General features: G+C 43.7%; 1 protein-coding gene across 3 annotated transcripts in view; it reads left to right on the top strand.

Moving 5' to 3' along the window:
- Positions 1–15307, top strand: part of LOC144479486 (procathepsin L-like) — a 37660-nt gene extending 22353 nt beyond the window's left edge. The window contains exons 4-9 of one of the 3 annotated variants that reach the window (XM_078198210.1): positions 1556–1708; positions 3003–3227; positions 4435–4600; positions 9664–9769; positions 13997–14397; positions 14870–15307. In XM_078198210.1, the coding sequence (XP_078054336.1) occupies positions 1556–1708; positions 3003–3227; positions 4435–4600; positions 9664–9769; positions 13997–14096 (750 nt within the window). In that variant the 3' untranslated portion in view covers positions 14097–14397; positions 14870–15307. Of the gene's footprint in view, positions 1–1555; positions 1709–3002; positions 3228–4434; positions 4601–9663; positions 9770–13996; positions 14422–14863 lie in introns of all 3 variants that reach the window. The other 2 variants (XM_078198211.1, XM_078198209.1) reach the window with 2 other exon arrangements.
- The last annotated feature ends 372 nt before the right edge of the window (positions 15308–15679 follow it).

Here is a 15679-nt window from a genome sequence, read left to right as displayed (position 1 = left end):
AAGTTTTAAGTAAACATGCAAATTTATTATAATAAGAAAACATGTGTGTTAGTAGTTATACAAAGAGTATAGTACATAAAGCTAAATAAATCCCATAAAGAATAGATGACTAGTTCTTATCTCTGTAGGAGAATCCAGAAATTACTTTATTTGGTTACCAATGTAAGAATTCTAAGAGTAATTAAGTGAGTGAGGATATCCATGAAATATTAAAGTGACCTTACCTTAATCCCTGAGTGTGAGTCAATCTAACAGGTCTCCCCAATCAATTTGAAGATTCGAGTTTGAGTTGAGGCATTTAGAATGAATTTTGGGATTGTACTATCAAGGGTATCGCGCAAGATGTTAATTTGTTCAAATTGTAGACCGTCCCTAATTAGTATGCTATATTTGGTGAAAGGGTTATAATGATTCCGCAAGTGTTATAATGAGAGTGACCGTTTAATTTCTGGGAAAAATTATTCTGAATTTAGTTCTGAAAATTGGAATTTACATTACAGTCATGTTGGTCAATGTTTCTTAGTCTCAGTATTTGTCCAGCAAGATGACAAAACTCGGGGCCTTGTGTTGTATTTATCTGTTTTGTTCTTTTCTTATTGGAGCTGGTATTGAGGCCTACATGCTAGTGTCTTGGCAGGGATTGGATGCTGCTTTTTAGGTGTTGTACCTTTTAGCAATAAATTCACATTTGTTGTAAAGGAAGTCAACCTTGCTACTTTTGCAAGCTGTTAAATTATATTTTATTATGAGTTTACCCTGAGTTATTTTTAAATGAGTATTCCTGTATTAATTCCATAATATTATCAGGTAGAACTACAAGAAATACCTTAGTTACCTAAATACCTCAGAACCTTAGTTAGGCCGCACTTGGAATATCGTGTTCAATTCTGGTCACCACACTACCAGAAGGATGTGGAGGCTTTGGAGAGGGTACAGAGAAGATTTACCAGGATGTTGCCTGGTATGGAGGGCATTAGCTATGAGGAGAGGTTGGAGAAACTTGTTCTCACTGGAACAATGGAGGTTGAGGGGCGACCTGATAGAAGTCTACAAGATTATGAGAGGCATGGACAGAGTGGATAGTCAGAAGCTTTTTCCCAGGGTGGAAGAGTCAATTACGATGGGGGCATATGTTTAAGGTGCGAGGAGCAAGGTTTACAGAAGATGTATGAGGCAAGTTTTTTACACAAAGGATGGTGGGTGCCTGGAACTCGCTGCCGAGGGAGGTAGTGGAAGCAGATGCAATAGTGACTTTTAAGGGGTGTCTTGACAAATACGAATAGGATGGGAATGGAGGGATATGGTTCCCGGAAGGGTAGGGGGTTTTAGTTCAGTCGGCAACAGGGTCAGTGCAGAACAATCATCTATTCAGTATCCACAATCTAAAACAGATAATCCTTTAATGATCTCTTAAGAGTGTTAATGCGGGATTGAGGGTGTTGTATTTGAATGTGCGCAGTATACAAAATAAGGTAAATGAGCTTGTAGCGTAGATTGAAATTGCCAGGTATCGTTCTGATGTTTGCTCCTCGCTCAAACTCTTGTCACCTTTCAGACCTTGGAGGAGTTCAATGAGCAGATGAACGGATTCCGCCTTTTAAAACCCAGGAACTCATCCGAGCAGCTAGCTCGGATTCCGGAATCGGTTGAGATTCCAGACCATGTCGATTGGCGCAATGAGGGATATGTCACACCGGTGAAGTACCAGGTAAAAGAATTTCTTCTGAGGAGTAAGATGGAGAACAGATTCCTTGTCAAAGCAGCTTCGGCAGCAGAGGGGCTGGAAAGGGCTTATGGTATTTAATGATTAAATTCCGATCACAAACACGTTGGCTTTTGTTGCCCAAGATCTCACAGTTGGGGCCGGATTCTTGGGAAGAAGTTGGGAAGAAGCATTGAGGAGGCTATTGCTCAGCAAACTCTGGGTGGGCAGGGGTGGGATGAAGTTGGGTTCACTGCCCAGGGAGCAGGCTCGAAGCACCAACAGAGACTGGCAGATGGTGAGGTTGGCAGGCTGTAAGGCCCACCTCCCTTTGCTGGGACATTGACCCTGTTGGAATTATGACTGTGAGGTCCTCCATGCCTCAGTCCCTCTTATCCTCTCACCCATCCCCAATGTAACACATGCCCTTTTCATGCTCTCTCATATTTCCATGCCCCTTCCATGTCCAAAAACTCCCAACCCCTTCATAATCATCACATTCTCTCCATGCTCCACTATGTACTTCTACAGCTAAACCACTCTCCACGGTGGATAGACCTCAGGAGCATAGTATGGGAAGATAAGTGAAAAAATAAACTTCTAATAATCTAATAGAGCAGTCACTCAAATAAACTTCATATCCCAGAGCCATTGAAAACAACTATAAACCCTTAAGTGGTTATTTATTTGTTAAGAACAATCATCTATTCAGTATCCACATCTAAAACGGATAATCCTTTAATGATCTCTTAAGAGTGTCAATCAACTTCTGCTGATATAGGTGGTTTCTAGCTTTTGAAATTCAGTCAAACATTCATAATGGGATCCTAATCGTTCAGCTCCTGGGATGGCAGGTCTGTCATAGGAGGAGAGACTAAGCCGGTTAGGATTAGATTCATTGGAGTTTAGAAGAATGAGAGGGGATCTCATAGAAACTTATAAAATTCTAACAGGGTTAGACAGGGTAGATTCAGAAAGAATGTTGCCAATGGTGGGGGAGTCCAGAACTAGGGGTCATAGTTTGAGGATAAGGGGTAAACCTTTTAGAACTGAGGTGAGGAGAAATTTCTTCACCCAGAGGGTGAAGTAGTTGAGGCCAAAATCTTGTGTGATTTCAAGAGGAGATTATATATAGCTCTTGGGTCAAGGGATATGGGGGGGGGGGGGGGGAGGGGGTGATGAGGATATTGAATTTGATGATCAAAATGAATGGTGGAGCAGGCTCGAAGGGCTGAATGGCCTACTCCGGTTTCTGTTTTCTATGTTTGTATGTTCTGGGACTGTGATTGTGTAATTTCAGGGTGCCTGTGGCTCATGTTGGGCCTTCAGTTCAACTGGAGCACTGGAGGGACAGACCTTCAAAAAGACGGGAAAACTCATCTCACTGAGTGAACAGAATTTGGTGGATTGTTCGGGACCGCAGGGAAATCAGGGCTGTGGTGGCGGATGGATGGAAAATGCCTTCCTGTATGTACATGAAAACAATGGGATTGATTCCGAGGCTGGGTATCCCTACACTGGCAATGTCAGTAACTTATTTCTATTTGTCTTTGGTAGATTAATCAGGATATTCTTTCAATGATACTCCCATGTTGTACATTGTCAGTATTTCCAGCAAAACTCTGTAAGAATCTTGGTGTTGCTATGGTCAGGTGCTGCCCTTTAACCCCTGTAACCATTGGTCAAACCCAGTCGAGCCAATGTACTGGTAGTGTCCCGTTCCTGATGAGAGAAAAGGTTTAATCAGTCACTCGGTCGGTTCTGTCGCCTATTTTTAAATCTAGCCTTGACAATGTGACAGTATCTCTTATGTGCCAAATTAAGGGGTTGTGAGAGGAAAGAGGGGGGCCTGGACCTGGCTTGGAATAGTGCATCCAGAGTGCTTTGCAACCAGTTTCATAGCCACGAATTGGCAAACTAGCTCAATGTCCTTGAACAACTAGTGGAACTGTGGCTGCAATGCTGCTTCAATCTTGCAACTAACTACAATCAACTTGGATAGACAGGTTATACCTTCCTGGGTATATGTGACTTTATAAACTCAGTGAGCTTCATTTGATGCTTTCCCAAAAACACTGCAAGAATAGAAGTGCAATGCGTGGCCCTGATTTTGTAATATCCATTTGGTTCGTCTAGCAGGCAATGTTACAGAACCTTCCCTATTTTTTCATAGAATTCATAGAATCCCAACAGTGCAGAAAGAGGCCATTTGGCCGATCAAGTCGGCACCAACTCTCCGACAGAGCACCTTTACTCAGGGCTTATCCCTGCTAATCCCCCTAACCTACACATCTTGGGACACTAAGGGGCAATTTAGCATGGCCAACCCACCTAACCTGCACATCTTTGGACTGTGGGGGGAAACCAGAGCAACCGGAGGAAACCCACGCAGTCACGATAAGAATGTGCAAACTCCACACAGACAGACACCCAAGACCAGAATTGAACCCGGGTCCTTGGCGCTATGAGACAGCAGTGCCACTGTGCCACCGTGCCGCCCTGGCATCTAACTTGTTCTTTACACTGACGCTATCAGTGTTCTGCTAAGTGTGAGATTGCCCTGGAGAGGTATACAGTCCAGAGGGAAATTAAACTGGAATAGTTCACTTTGCCGTTTGAATTTAATTGCGTGCAAGTTCTGTTGTGAATTACTGAGTTTGTAGAATAAGTTAATTGGCATTTCTTTGATGGGATATTGACGACATTAAGGTTCATGTTTTGTTTTTAAACAGGATGATCCCTGTAATTATAAGGCTAAGTACAAAGCCACCAACTGCACCAATTACTTTTTCGTTACTAAAGGCAATGAAAAAGCTTTAGCTCGAGCAGTTGCCAAGATTGGACCCATATCTGTTGCTATCGATGCCAGCCATCAATCATTTCAGTTCTACCATTCAGGTAATTCACACATGACAGTTTCAGTATTCACGGAGGGAGGTTTCTATATCCGGATGAATGGTTTATCCCTGTGCACTTTTGGGAATTTATGTTCTACCCAGAGACTTGTGACCAAAGTGAGTGAGGAGGCTGTTGGCATGGAGATATTGAATGATACAGCACAGAAGGAAGTGATTTAACCGACTGTACCTGATGTGATTATGTTCCAAGTACTAAATATAATGCACTATATTGACTCGACTCCGACCTCATTGTGGGGTATGGGATCAGAGTGTTTCAACTACTCAATATTAGCAGCTCCCACCGCCCCCCCATACCTCATTGAGGTATACAGCACAGAGAAAGGCCCTTCGGCCCATCGCATCTGGGCCAGTCAAAGACAAACCATCTAACTATTCTAATCCCATTTTCCAGCACTTGGTCTATAGCCTTGTATGCCTTGGCATCACAAGTGCACATCTAAATACTTCTTAAATGTTGTGAGGGTCTCTGCCTCCACCACTCTTTCAGACAGTGAGTTCCAGACTTTCACCACCCTCTGGGTGAAAAAGGTTTTCCTCACATCTCTTCTAAACCTCCTGCCCCTTACCTTAAATCTCTGCCCCCTTGACATTGCTCCCTCCACCAGGGGGAAAAGTTTCTTCTTGTCTACTCTATCAGTGTCCCTCATAATTTTATACATCTCAATCATGTCCCCCCTCAGTCTCCTCTACTCTAGGAAAACAACCCAGTCTACCCAAACACTCTTCATGACTCAAACTCTCCAGCCCAGGCAATATCCTGGTAAATCTGCACCCTTTCCAATGCTATCACATCACTCCTATAATGTGGATTCCAGAACTGCACACAATGCTCTAGCAGTGGCTGAGCCGACATTTTATATAGTTTCAGCATAACCTCCCTGCTCTTAAACTCTACGCTTCAGCTAATAAAGGCAAGTATTTTGTATGCTTTCTTAACGACTTTATCCACCTGTCCTGCTACCTTAAGGGACTGCTGTACATGAACACAAAGATCCCTCTGATCCTCGGTGCTTCCCAGGGTCCTGCAGTTCATCATGTATTCCCTTTACTTGTTTGTCCTGTCCAAGTGCATCACCTCACACTTATTCGGACTGAATTCCATTTGCCACTGATCAGCCCATCTGACCAGCCTGTCTATATCTTCCTGTAACCTAAGGCTATCCTCCTCACTATTTAACACCCCACCAATTTTTATATCATCCACAAACTATTTTGCACATAATGCGAATGATTGGAATCAGCTACCTAGGATAGTGGTGGAAGAAGAGATGATTAATGATCTTAATTAGATAACTACTTGAGGGAAGTAAACTTGTAGAGCTATCAGAATAGAGCAGGGGAATAATTGGCTGTTGTACAAAGAGCTGGCATGGAGTTTCTGAGCTGCAATAACTCTCTGACTTCCTTAACATATTTAAATTGTGTGTTTGGGAGCCTGACTTAAATTCATTGATTCTGTGTGCGTTTATTCGGGATTGAGAAACTGTTCAGTGAAAGGGAGACGGGAGCTGTCGGCTGCACTGGATAACTGCCTTTTCCAGCACTCCTTGTGGGTCAAGAGGAGCAAGAGAGCCTCCGATTTCCCCCTTCCTGATTGCTGACCTTTCCCCTCCAGTCAAAACATTCTCTCCCAGTCTTCCCTCGGCCTTGTTTCCCATCGATGCATCTCGCCGTGATTTTCAAACCCCCTCTCAACGAAGCCTCCCAAATATCTCACCATCCTTCCTGGAACTGTTTAAATCCCTCCAATCAGGTCCTACCACATTACTGACACAAATGTGAACTGCGACAAAGGTAAATTATCCCTCCTCATTCTTCTCCACCTGTCCATAGCCTCGGACAAGGGATGACCAAATCCTCCTCCTCCTCATTAACCGTCATTCATCCGGGAGTACTGCACACTTGATTTCATTTTTATCTTCTAATCAAAGTCAAATAATTGCCATCAGTAACCTCTCCGTACCTTCAATCCTCCAATCGTCTTTCCTTGACTCCTTCCTTTGTCTCACCTCTGTGCTGCCTTTCCACAACATCGTCCTAAAGCACATTGTCAGTTTCCAAATGTATGTTGACAACATCCAGTTCTAACCCATCACCACCATCTCTTTCTCTCTCTATTGAACCCTGCACTGTCTTGTAATTATCAGACTGTTCAACATCCTGTGCTGAATATAGCAGCTGAATATTGGCAGTCTGTTCCAGCCACAATCCTGGTTCTGAGACTGAGTCAGACTGTTCACGATTTTCGTGTCAGGTTCGACCCTGACATGATCTTCTGGTCGCACATCAACCCCAATAAGACTCCTTCTTTCCATTTCTGAAACATTGCAGAACTCTTTCCTTTGCGGCACGGTGGCACAATGGTTAGCATTATTGCCTCACAGCGCAAGGGACCCAGGTTCGATTCTCGGCTTGGGTCACTGTCTACGTGGAGTTTGCACGTTCTCCCCATGTCTGTGTAGGTTTCCTCTGGGTGCTCCTTGGGGCGATTAGCCACGGTAAATGCGCAGGGTTACGGGGATAGGGCGGAGGGGAGGGTCTGGGTGGGATGGTCTTTCGGAGAGTCTGTGCAGACCTAATGGGTCGAATGGCCTCTTTCTGCACTGTCGGGATTCTATAGCTCAATGGACTCTGCCTCAACTTCCCTCATCTCCTGCTGAAACCCTCATTCATGCCTTTGTTATCACTAGACTCGACTATTCCAACACATTCCTGGTTGGCTCCAAGTCACATTCACCTGTACTCATTGGCCTATACTGGCTCTCAGCTAAGCAATGCCTTTTGATTTGAGATTTGATTTTGATTTTAGAGTTCTCATCTTTGTTTTCAAATCCCTCCCATTTCCTTTCCCCTGTGATCTGCTCCAGTCCCACAAGCTTCCACGATATCTGAGCTACTCCAGTCCTGTCTCTGGAGCATTCCCAGTGTGGGCACGCTAGCTTTAGGAATCAGTTATCGTGAAGATTGGTTGATTGCCTATCCCCAGAAAAGGAGACAGAAAAGTTGAAGGAGACAAGGGAAGAGTGGAAATTGGGAGGAAGTTGCACAAAGATTTAGAAACCTATAAAACTCTCAGGATGAGACAGAGTAGATGCAGGAAAGATGTTCCCGATGGTGGGGGTGTCCAGAACCAGGGGTCACAGTCTGAGGATCCGGGGTAGACCATTTAGGACGGAGGTGAGGAAACATTTCTTCACCCAAAGAGTGGTGAGTCTGTGGAATTCATTACCACAGGAAGTAGTTGATGCCAAAACATTGAATGTACTCAAGAGGCAGCTGGATACAGCACTTGGGGCGAATGGGATCAAAGGTTATGGGGAGAAAGCAGGATTAGGCTATTGAGTTGGACGATCAGCCATGATCATGATGAATGGCAGAGCAGGCTCGAAGGGCCGAATGGCCTCCTCCTGCTCCTATCTTCTATGTTTCTATGATTTCCAGTTTGGTGTGAGAGCAGGAAATGGAACTGATAAAGTCATCACTGACCTGAAGAAAGAGGTGAGGGGACCAAAGTAAAATGTTCCACATGCCCATTAAAAGGCAGGAATAACTAGAACACATACGGGCTCCCATAGAAACAGCCTTTTATCCATAAGAAATGAGTGGAGTTGTTGTGAAAACAAGTTCAGCCAGGTGGAGGTAGGTGATGGTGGCTGGAGACTGAATGTGGGATCTTACACACACTGGAGTTGAAAACTGTCCATCACAGTTTCTCCCACTCACTTAGTCCGGCAATGTCTCATTGTGACTTGATGCTCCGGTCTACATTGCTCACAATGCTGCCACTCTTTGTGCTATCATCACACTTGAGTACACGACTCTCTATTATGTTATTTGAGTCATTACCTCTGGAGATCTTATTGCTGTTTAGATGTCACATTGATGTTGCATGTTTTTCTGTAAACACGTTGTCATGTTCCATACAAAACCATGCATTGATCCAAAGACCAGAGGCCCATCTCCAGATATCAGACAAGTTCTTCCCTAAAGCCAAAGTGGTCAATGCCTGGCTGCTAATTTTCTGGGTGAGCATCGCTTCTGATTACAGCTGCTGCTGCTGACATAATGCTCCACAGAAAGTGAGACAGAAAGATTGAAGAACTATAGTTGTTTTGCCCCAGCACAGACGCCACTAGTCACCTCCACTGCTCTCTGGGGAAGATAATTCCAGATTAATGACCCTTTGGGAGATAAAACCTCTCCTCATCTCAGTCTTATTCTAAAACTGTGTCCCCTGGTTCTAGTCTCTTGCAGAAGTGTGATTTACCTTATCAAATCCCATGGATCTTACATATTTCAATAAGATCACCTCTCATTCTTCCAAACTCCAGTGGGTAGAGGTCCAACTTGCTCAATCCTTCTGCAGAAGATAAGCCCTTCATCCCAGGAATGAGCTGAGTGAACTTCTCTGAAGTGCTTCTAAAGCAATTATATATATATTTCAAATAAGGAGACAAAAACTGTTCACAGTATTCCAGATGTGGTCTTTCCAAGGCCCTGTACAGCTGCAGTGAAACTTCCATATTCCATTCCCCTTGAAATAAACTCCAGCATTCCATTTGTCTTCCTAATCATTTGCTGCAACTGCATACAAACTTTTTGTGATTTGTGTACCAGGACACCCAGATCCTTCTGTACCACCAACGTCTGCACTCTCTCTCCATATAAATAGTACACTGTTTTTCTATTCTTCCTGCCAAAGTGGACAAGTTCACAATTTCCCCACATTATATCCATCATTCAAAATAAAGTGGCACCTCTGGCAATGCAGCATACCCTTGTTCCTGTGCTGAAATGTTACTCTGGATCACATGCTTGAGCCTCTGGCATGGGACTCGAACACACACTTTTGGACTTTGAGGCGAGTGACCAGCTAAGCCACTATGAACATGTGATACATTGAGACAGATCTTTTAAAAATGTATCTGTAGCAAAAAACCTTTTTTTACAAACTTTATTTGGTAAATTTCAGTTGATACTGGGATTGAAGGGTTCTGATCTCTGACATCTTATTGAGGATAGCATTGTATTGCTCCGCAGGTATTTACTACGAACCCAACTGCCTACCTTATATTATGAGTCATGCGGTGTTGGTAGTTGGATATGGAAGTACATCTGGCTCAAACTACTGGATTGTTAAAAACAGGTATGTTGTCCACATCACATATTTAATTATATAGGATTTAAAATCTCTTCTCAGAGTGAAACACGAGATCAGTATTGTTCCCTCTCAGGAGTAAAGGAAACATTAACTGTCTGCCTCAGAGGGAGGGCGGCTGGCATGGGAAATGGATATTTTCAGAGGTGTTCTAGGAATGACTTTAAGGCTTACTGTTCAAGGGTCAAGTTGGGGGAGTGTGGACAGAGCTTGACTCTGTATCTGACAAGTGCTACATTTAACCAGGAATGCTTAATGTTGGATGCAAGATAACAAGGATCCATTCTGGAGGCAGATAGCTTTCAGCTTGATGGGTTTATGCATTCACACAGTACCTTATTGGAATGTGGAATTGAAAGAGAAGATTAAAAGTGTCTGGCTCAGAATGCCACAAAGCCCGTTCACCTCGAGTCCTTTGGAGTCAGCTCAGAAACATGCACTGAAAATCTCCTCTGATGTAAGTGGGTGCAGGACACTGAACTTGTGAAATTGGCATGAATAACACACATTTGTTTCACTTCCTTAATGTAGCGAATGCCTGACAGAAGTGAAATTGCAGAAGAGTTAGAAAGGGAAACTGGAGAAATGATGAAATCAGTTATCTTTCAGGACATTGGAAGAGTTACGACATTGGAAGAAGATTTGGAGAGTGTTCCAGCATGTGAGGCTAAGATGTTTAAGCTGAAGGTGGTGCAGAGAAGAGAGGGTTGTAAAGGGGGCAGATTCAAACACGGTGGGTATATGACAGCATAAACTGCTGAGGGAGATGGAGAGGGAGGGAGAATGGAGAGGACACAGAGGGAGAGAGAACAGGTGAGATCATGGAGGGACAGAGAGTGGGGAGGATACAGAGGGAGGAAGAGTGAGGATGACAGAGAGGGATGGAGAACTAGGGAGGACAGAGAGGTACAGAGAGCGGGGAGAGTACAGAGAGAGAGGACACAGAGGGAGGGAGAGTGGGAGGAGGACAGAAGGAGGGAGAGTGGGAGTAGGATAGAGGGAGGGAGAGTGGGAGGAGGGCAGAAGGGGAGGGAGAGTGGGAGAAGGACAGAGAGGGAGGAAGATTGGGGGGGACACAGAGGGAGGGAGATTTGAGGCCTTTGAAGAATTGTAGACCAAGACCAGAACATGGGATGCGGTGTTTAGGGAAGACACACCAATGGAGATTGCTGAGAATCGATGTAACTGAGAATCGGGATCATTGAGGTTCTTCTGTCTTAGTGTTAAGTTGGAGAAAGTGCTTACTCATCCATTACTTCAGCCTAGATAATCAATCTGACAGCAAAATGGTGGCAATAAAGTTCAGCATCACCAGCAATCAGATGGAAGCTAGGCCCATCATGAAGAGATAGCATGTAGATGAGGAAAAAGAGTAACCAGGTAAAGGGGCAATTCAAACCAACAATGAAACATGGGATATATGGCACAGAAACAGGCCAACTAATCTATGCCAGGGTTCATGCTCCACTCGAGTCTCCTTCCATCTTTCCTCGCCACATCTGCCATTGTAATCCTCTATTTCCTGCCCCCTCATAGGATTGATTAGTTTCCCCTTAAACACTAGTCATTTCAACGACTCGTTGAGGTAACGAATTCCACATTCTCACCACTCTGAAGAGATTTCTTCTGTTTTCTTGGTGACACTCTGATAGTTTTGTGCCCCAGTTATATCCTTCCCCACAAGAGGAAATGTTCTCTCTGTACCCAGTAGGCATGGGTGCCAGCAAAAGCCATTGTGGGAGAGACGTTGCAACATTGGTATAGCCCATAGAACTGTGTTGCCATGGTGATGATCGGCAGAGGACAGATCTTGGAGGGGCCGGTCCTTGAGGAAGATGGGGAGAGATGGAACACCACACCACAGTGATGACAGCACTGACTGTGGCCAGGTTACCTTCCTAAGTGACCTTGAATTCACAAAACTGCCTTTTTATTAAAACAAATTACTCCATCCTTAAAGTTGCAAAGCCAATGTTCAGAGTGGACCAGGCAAACCCGAATCCATTCCTTACTTGCTCCAAAAACCAAATTCAAATTCCAATTGCATCAAATTCAAGGTCCCCACAAGCGGGACATACAAGATCCAAGCTGACATTCCACGCCATCTTGGACTTGAACTGACTCTTGATCTTAGCCAAAAGGCCACAAAACTGCCTTTAATTTACTCAGATCACCCAAAAGCATGCTTGTTGTGAAAAATTCCACGATTATAATTTTGGCAGCGCGGTGGCGCTGTGGTTAGCACAGCTGCCTCACAGCGCCAGGGACCTGGATTTGATTCTGGCCTCAGGTGGCTGTCTGTGTGGAGTTTGCACATTCTCCCCGTGTCTGCGTGGATTTCCTCCCACAGTCCAAAACGTGTAGGTAGATGGATTAGCCATGGTAAATGTGTGGGGGTTACAGGGATAGAGCGAGATGGGTGTTTGAGCCTCTAGGTTGCTGTTCAGTAAAGGAGACACGAGTCCAACTTCTTCATAAACTACCTTTATTTCCTTGATCCAACTCCACATATAATTCTCCACCAACACCTAGTGCCACCTGTAGCCCCTTTATACATCAGCAACTTCTATTGGATAATTGACATCAAATTAGGACTTAATTGGAAGGTCTGTTAACCCATTCCTAACAGTGGGTAGGCTTGGGTAAGATGCTCTGTCAGAGAGTCAATGCAGACTCGATGGGCCGAATGGCCTCCTTCTGCACTGTAGGGATTCTATGATTATGGGAGGTATTACTTTTCACTTAGACTGGGGAAATAAACCTCAAGGTGTAAAGGCAGTGAATTTCCAGTGTGTGTTTGGGACAGTTTCCAAATCGAAGAAGATAATGTCGAATAATAAATCTGAAGTAGTTCACAATCGGACAGTAAGATGCCATTTTTGCAAATAGCGACTAACCTGATTTGAATTTGTTGTTGGATTTAAGAGGAAGAGAGAGGGGTCACAACAGACAATGTTTTAAATTTAAGTAAGGTAAAATCTGGAAGCATGAGAAATGAAACAACAATAAACTGACCTGTTAATGGCTAAAATTACAGACAAGCAAACTACCATTCAGAAAGAGAAAATCCATCACAAGATTAATGCCTTAAAAGCTGAGAAGCATATTGCAATTCCGAAAATAAATTCAATAATAATTATTTTCCATTGATCCAGGAAAAAAGCAGCAAAGAAATTGATTGTGGTTTTTATTGGATAGTTTTGCCCAATCTCCTTTTTGCAGTGTATGCTTTAAGAACAAAGAAAATTACAGCACAGGAACAGGCCCTTCGGCCCTCCAAGCCTGCACCGACCGTGCTGCTCAACTGAACTAAAACCCCTTACTCTTCTGGAAAGAACATTATCCTGTTGTGGAAAGTGTTTATGATAATTCCAAATTGTTACTTGAACTCTTTTCCATCCTATGAGAATTCTCCTTGTGTCTAGACTGTAGGGACCACATTCCTAATGTAGCTTCCCTGGACTAACCTGGAATGTTCAGGAATTAGATAAATCTCCACGAGAATACCACAAGAAACATAACGGAGGCATTACGTTCATTGTGTGTGTGTGAGTTTTATAAAACTGTTTTTGAACTCTTTCATTCATAGAACCTTTAGAGATGGGAAAGGGACTGTTTGGATTAGAGGCAAAAAACTCTGGGAATTCTCTCAACCAGAGTTGGCGGCCATAATGATAGACCATGAGGGTAAATGGGACAGTGCTGAGAAGGTGAAGCTTAGGGGGAGTAAGACAGAAATGCTCAATGGTGCACAGACCTTAGCAGCATTTACTTCAATCATTTCAGTCACAAATATTTGATTTAATTTATTATTGTCACATTTATTATTGTATTGGGATACAGACAGCATGCCATCCATAGAGTACATAGGGGAGAAGGAAAGGAGAGGGTGCAGAATATAGTGTTGCAGTTACAGATAGGGTATAGAGAAAGATCAGCTTAATATAAGGTAGGTGCATTCAAAAGTCTGATGGCAGCAGGGAAGAAGTTGTTCCTGAGTCTGTTGGTGAGTATTTTCAGAATTTTTCCCAATGGAAGAAGGTGGAAAAGAGCTTGTCTAGGGTGCGTGGGGTCCTTGATTATGCTGGCTGATTTTCCGAGGCAGCGGGAAGTGTAGACGGAGTCAATGACTGGTCTGCGTGATGGACTGGGCTACGTTCGCAACCTTTTGTAGTTTATTTCACAATTAATGATTTCTTTTTAAATCTTTTCCAGCTATGGTGTTGGATGGGGAGATGAGGGCTACATTTTAATGTCCAGAGGCAGGCAAAACAACTGCGGAATTGCAACCCATGCCGTCTATCCAGAGGTTTGAAGATTCTTTGAACAGAGTCCGAGAATGCGAAGACTTCTGAGGCCGTGCCTTTCCTGTTGTGTGTGTGCAGTTATGTTATTTTAATTACTGTTGCTTCGTATTACTGCCTTTAGAGGAAATTGCTACTCATCACTTCCTTTGTTGATATTAATATAAATTGTTTAGTCCTGGGACTGCAATTATATTGATAAATAGTTTGACTGAGGGATGCTTTAGCTGATTGATATTGGTATCCTGAATGGTGCTTGTTAATCATAGACTCTGATCGACTATTTCAAAGTAAGAAGTCTCACAACACCAGGTTAAAGTCCAACAGGTTTATTTGGTAGCAAATACCATAAGCTTTCGGAGCGCTGCCCCTTCGTCAGATGGAGTGAAAATCTGTTCTCCAACAGTGCACAGAGACACAGAAATCAAGTTACAGAATACTAATTGGAATGCAAATCTCTACAGCCAGCCAGGTCTTAAAGGTACAGATAATGTGGGTGGAGGGAACATTATCACATTATTACATCACATATTTACAATGTCACATTATCAGTAACCCCCACAGCTTTCCCCCTGATCTTGCAGAATCTTACTAGCTGTTCTGTCTGGAGACAATACACATCTCTTTAACCTGTGTTTAATGTTCCCACCACCCACATTATCTGTACCTTTAAGACCTGGCTGGCTGTAGAGATTTGCATTCTAATTAGTATTCTGTAACTTGATTTCTGTGTCTCTGTGCACTGTTGGAGAACAGATTTTCACTCCATCTGACGAAGGGGCAGCGCTCCGAAAGCTTATGGTATTTGCTACCAAATAAACCTGTTGGACTTTAACCTGGTGTTGTGAGACTTCTTACTGTGCTTACCCCAGTCCAACGCCGGCATCTCCACATCATGATGACTATTTCAAACCCAGGATATTGTCCTGCTGGCCAAGACAGTACTTCATTCTCTCCCCTTGTTTGAAATGTTGTTGGAGCTCTTGTTCCTGTTTCTGACTGTGATATCCAACAACAGAAGAGCAAGGCCAGGTTAAATTGCAGGGTATTGGCACTTAGTTCTGCTGTCGAGAATGTCAAACAGATGTTCTCAATGTAAGTCAACCAATAAGTGCCAAATTCTTAACATAATGGTAATAAAAGGGAATAACTATGAAGAAGTCTTCATAGATTGGCGGAGTGTCTTATACTTTATATTTACAAATAAAACAAATGTATCATGTGAAGAGAACTTTGATTTCATTTCTTGCGTTTATTTTATCAGTTGGTAAGATATCCGTTTCTGAATCAGAAGCGGTCGATTCAGACCCTGCTCCACAGACTGGAACACAGTACCCTGGAACTGCGCTGGCACTGCATGCTGGCATTGGCCACTGGTGGGCAATGCTGGGGGGAGCTATCGGGTGTTCCATGGGGTTGGGGGGAGGTAGGGAGAATGGTGTCCATGGTGGGGGTGGGGGGGGGGGTGGGTGTGGCATTTCCATGGTGGGGTAGCGTTCTGTGTTTGGGAGGGATTCCGTGGTTTGGGTGTTTATTATCTTTTTGCCATCGGGACGCCCTTTACCAAGAGCTGATGTTGCTGCCCTACCCCGTC

The sequence above is a fragment of the Mustelus asterias genome, chromosome 26, assembly GCF_964213995.1.
Source record: "Mustelus asterias chromosome 26, sMusAst1.hap1.1, whole genome shotgun sequence".
NCBI lineage: Eukaryota > Metazoa > Chordata > Chondrichthyes > Carcharhiniformes > Triakidae > Mustelus > Mustelus asterias.
This window is presented reverse-complemented; position numbering and strand designations above follow the sequence as displayed.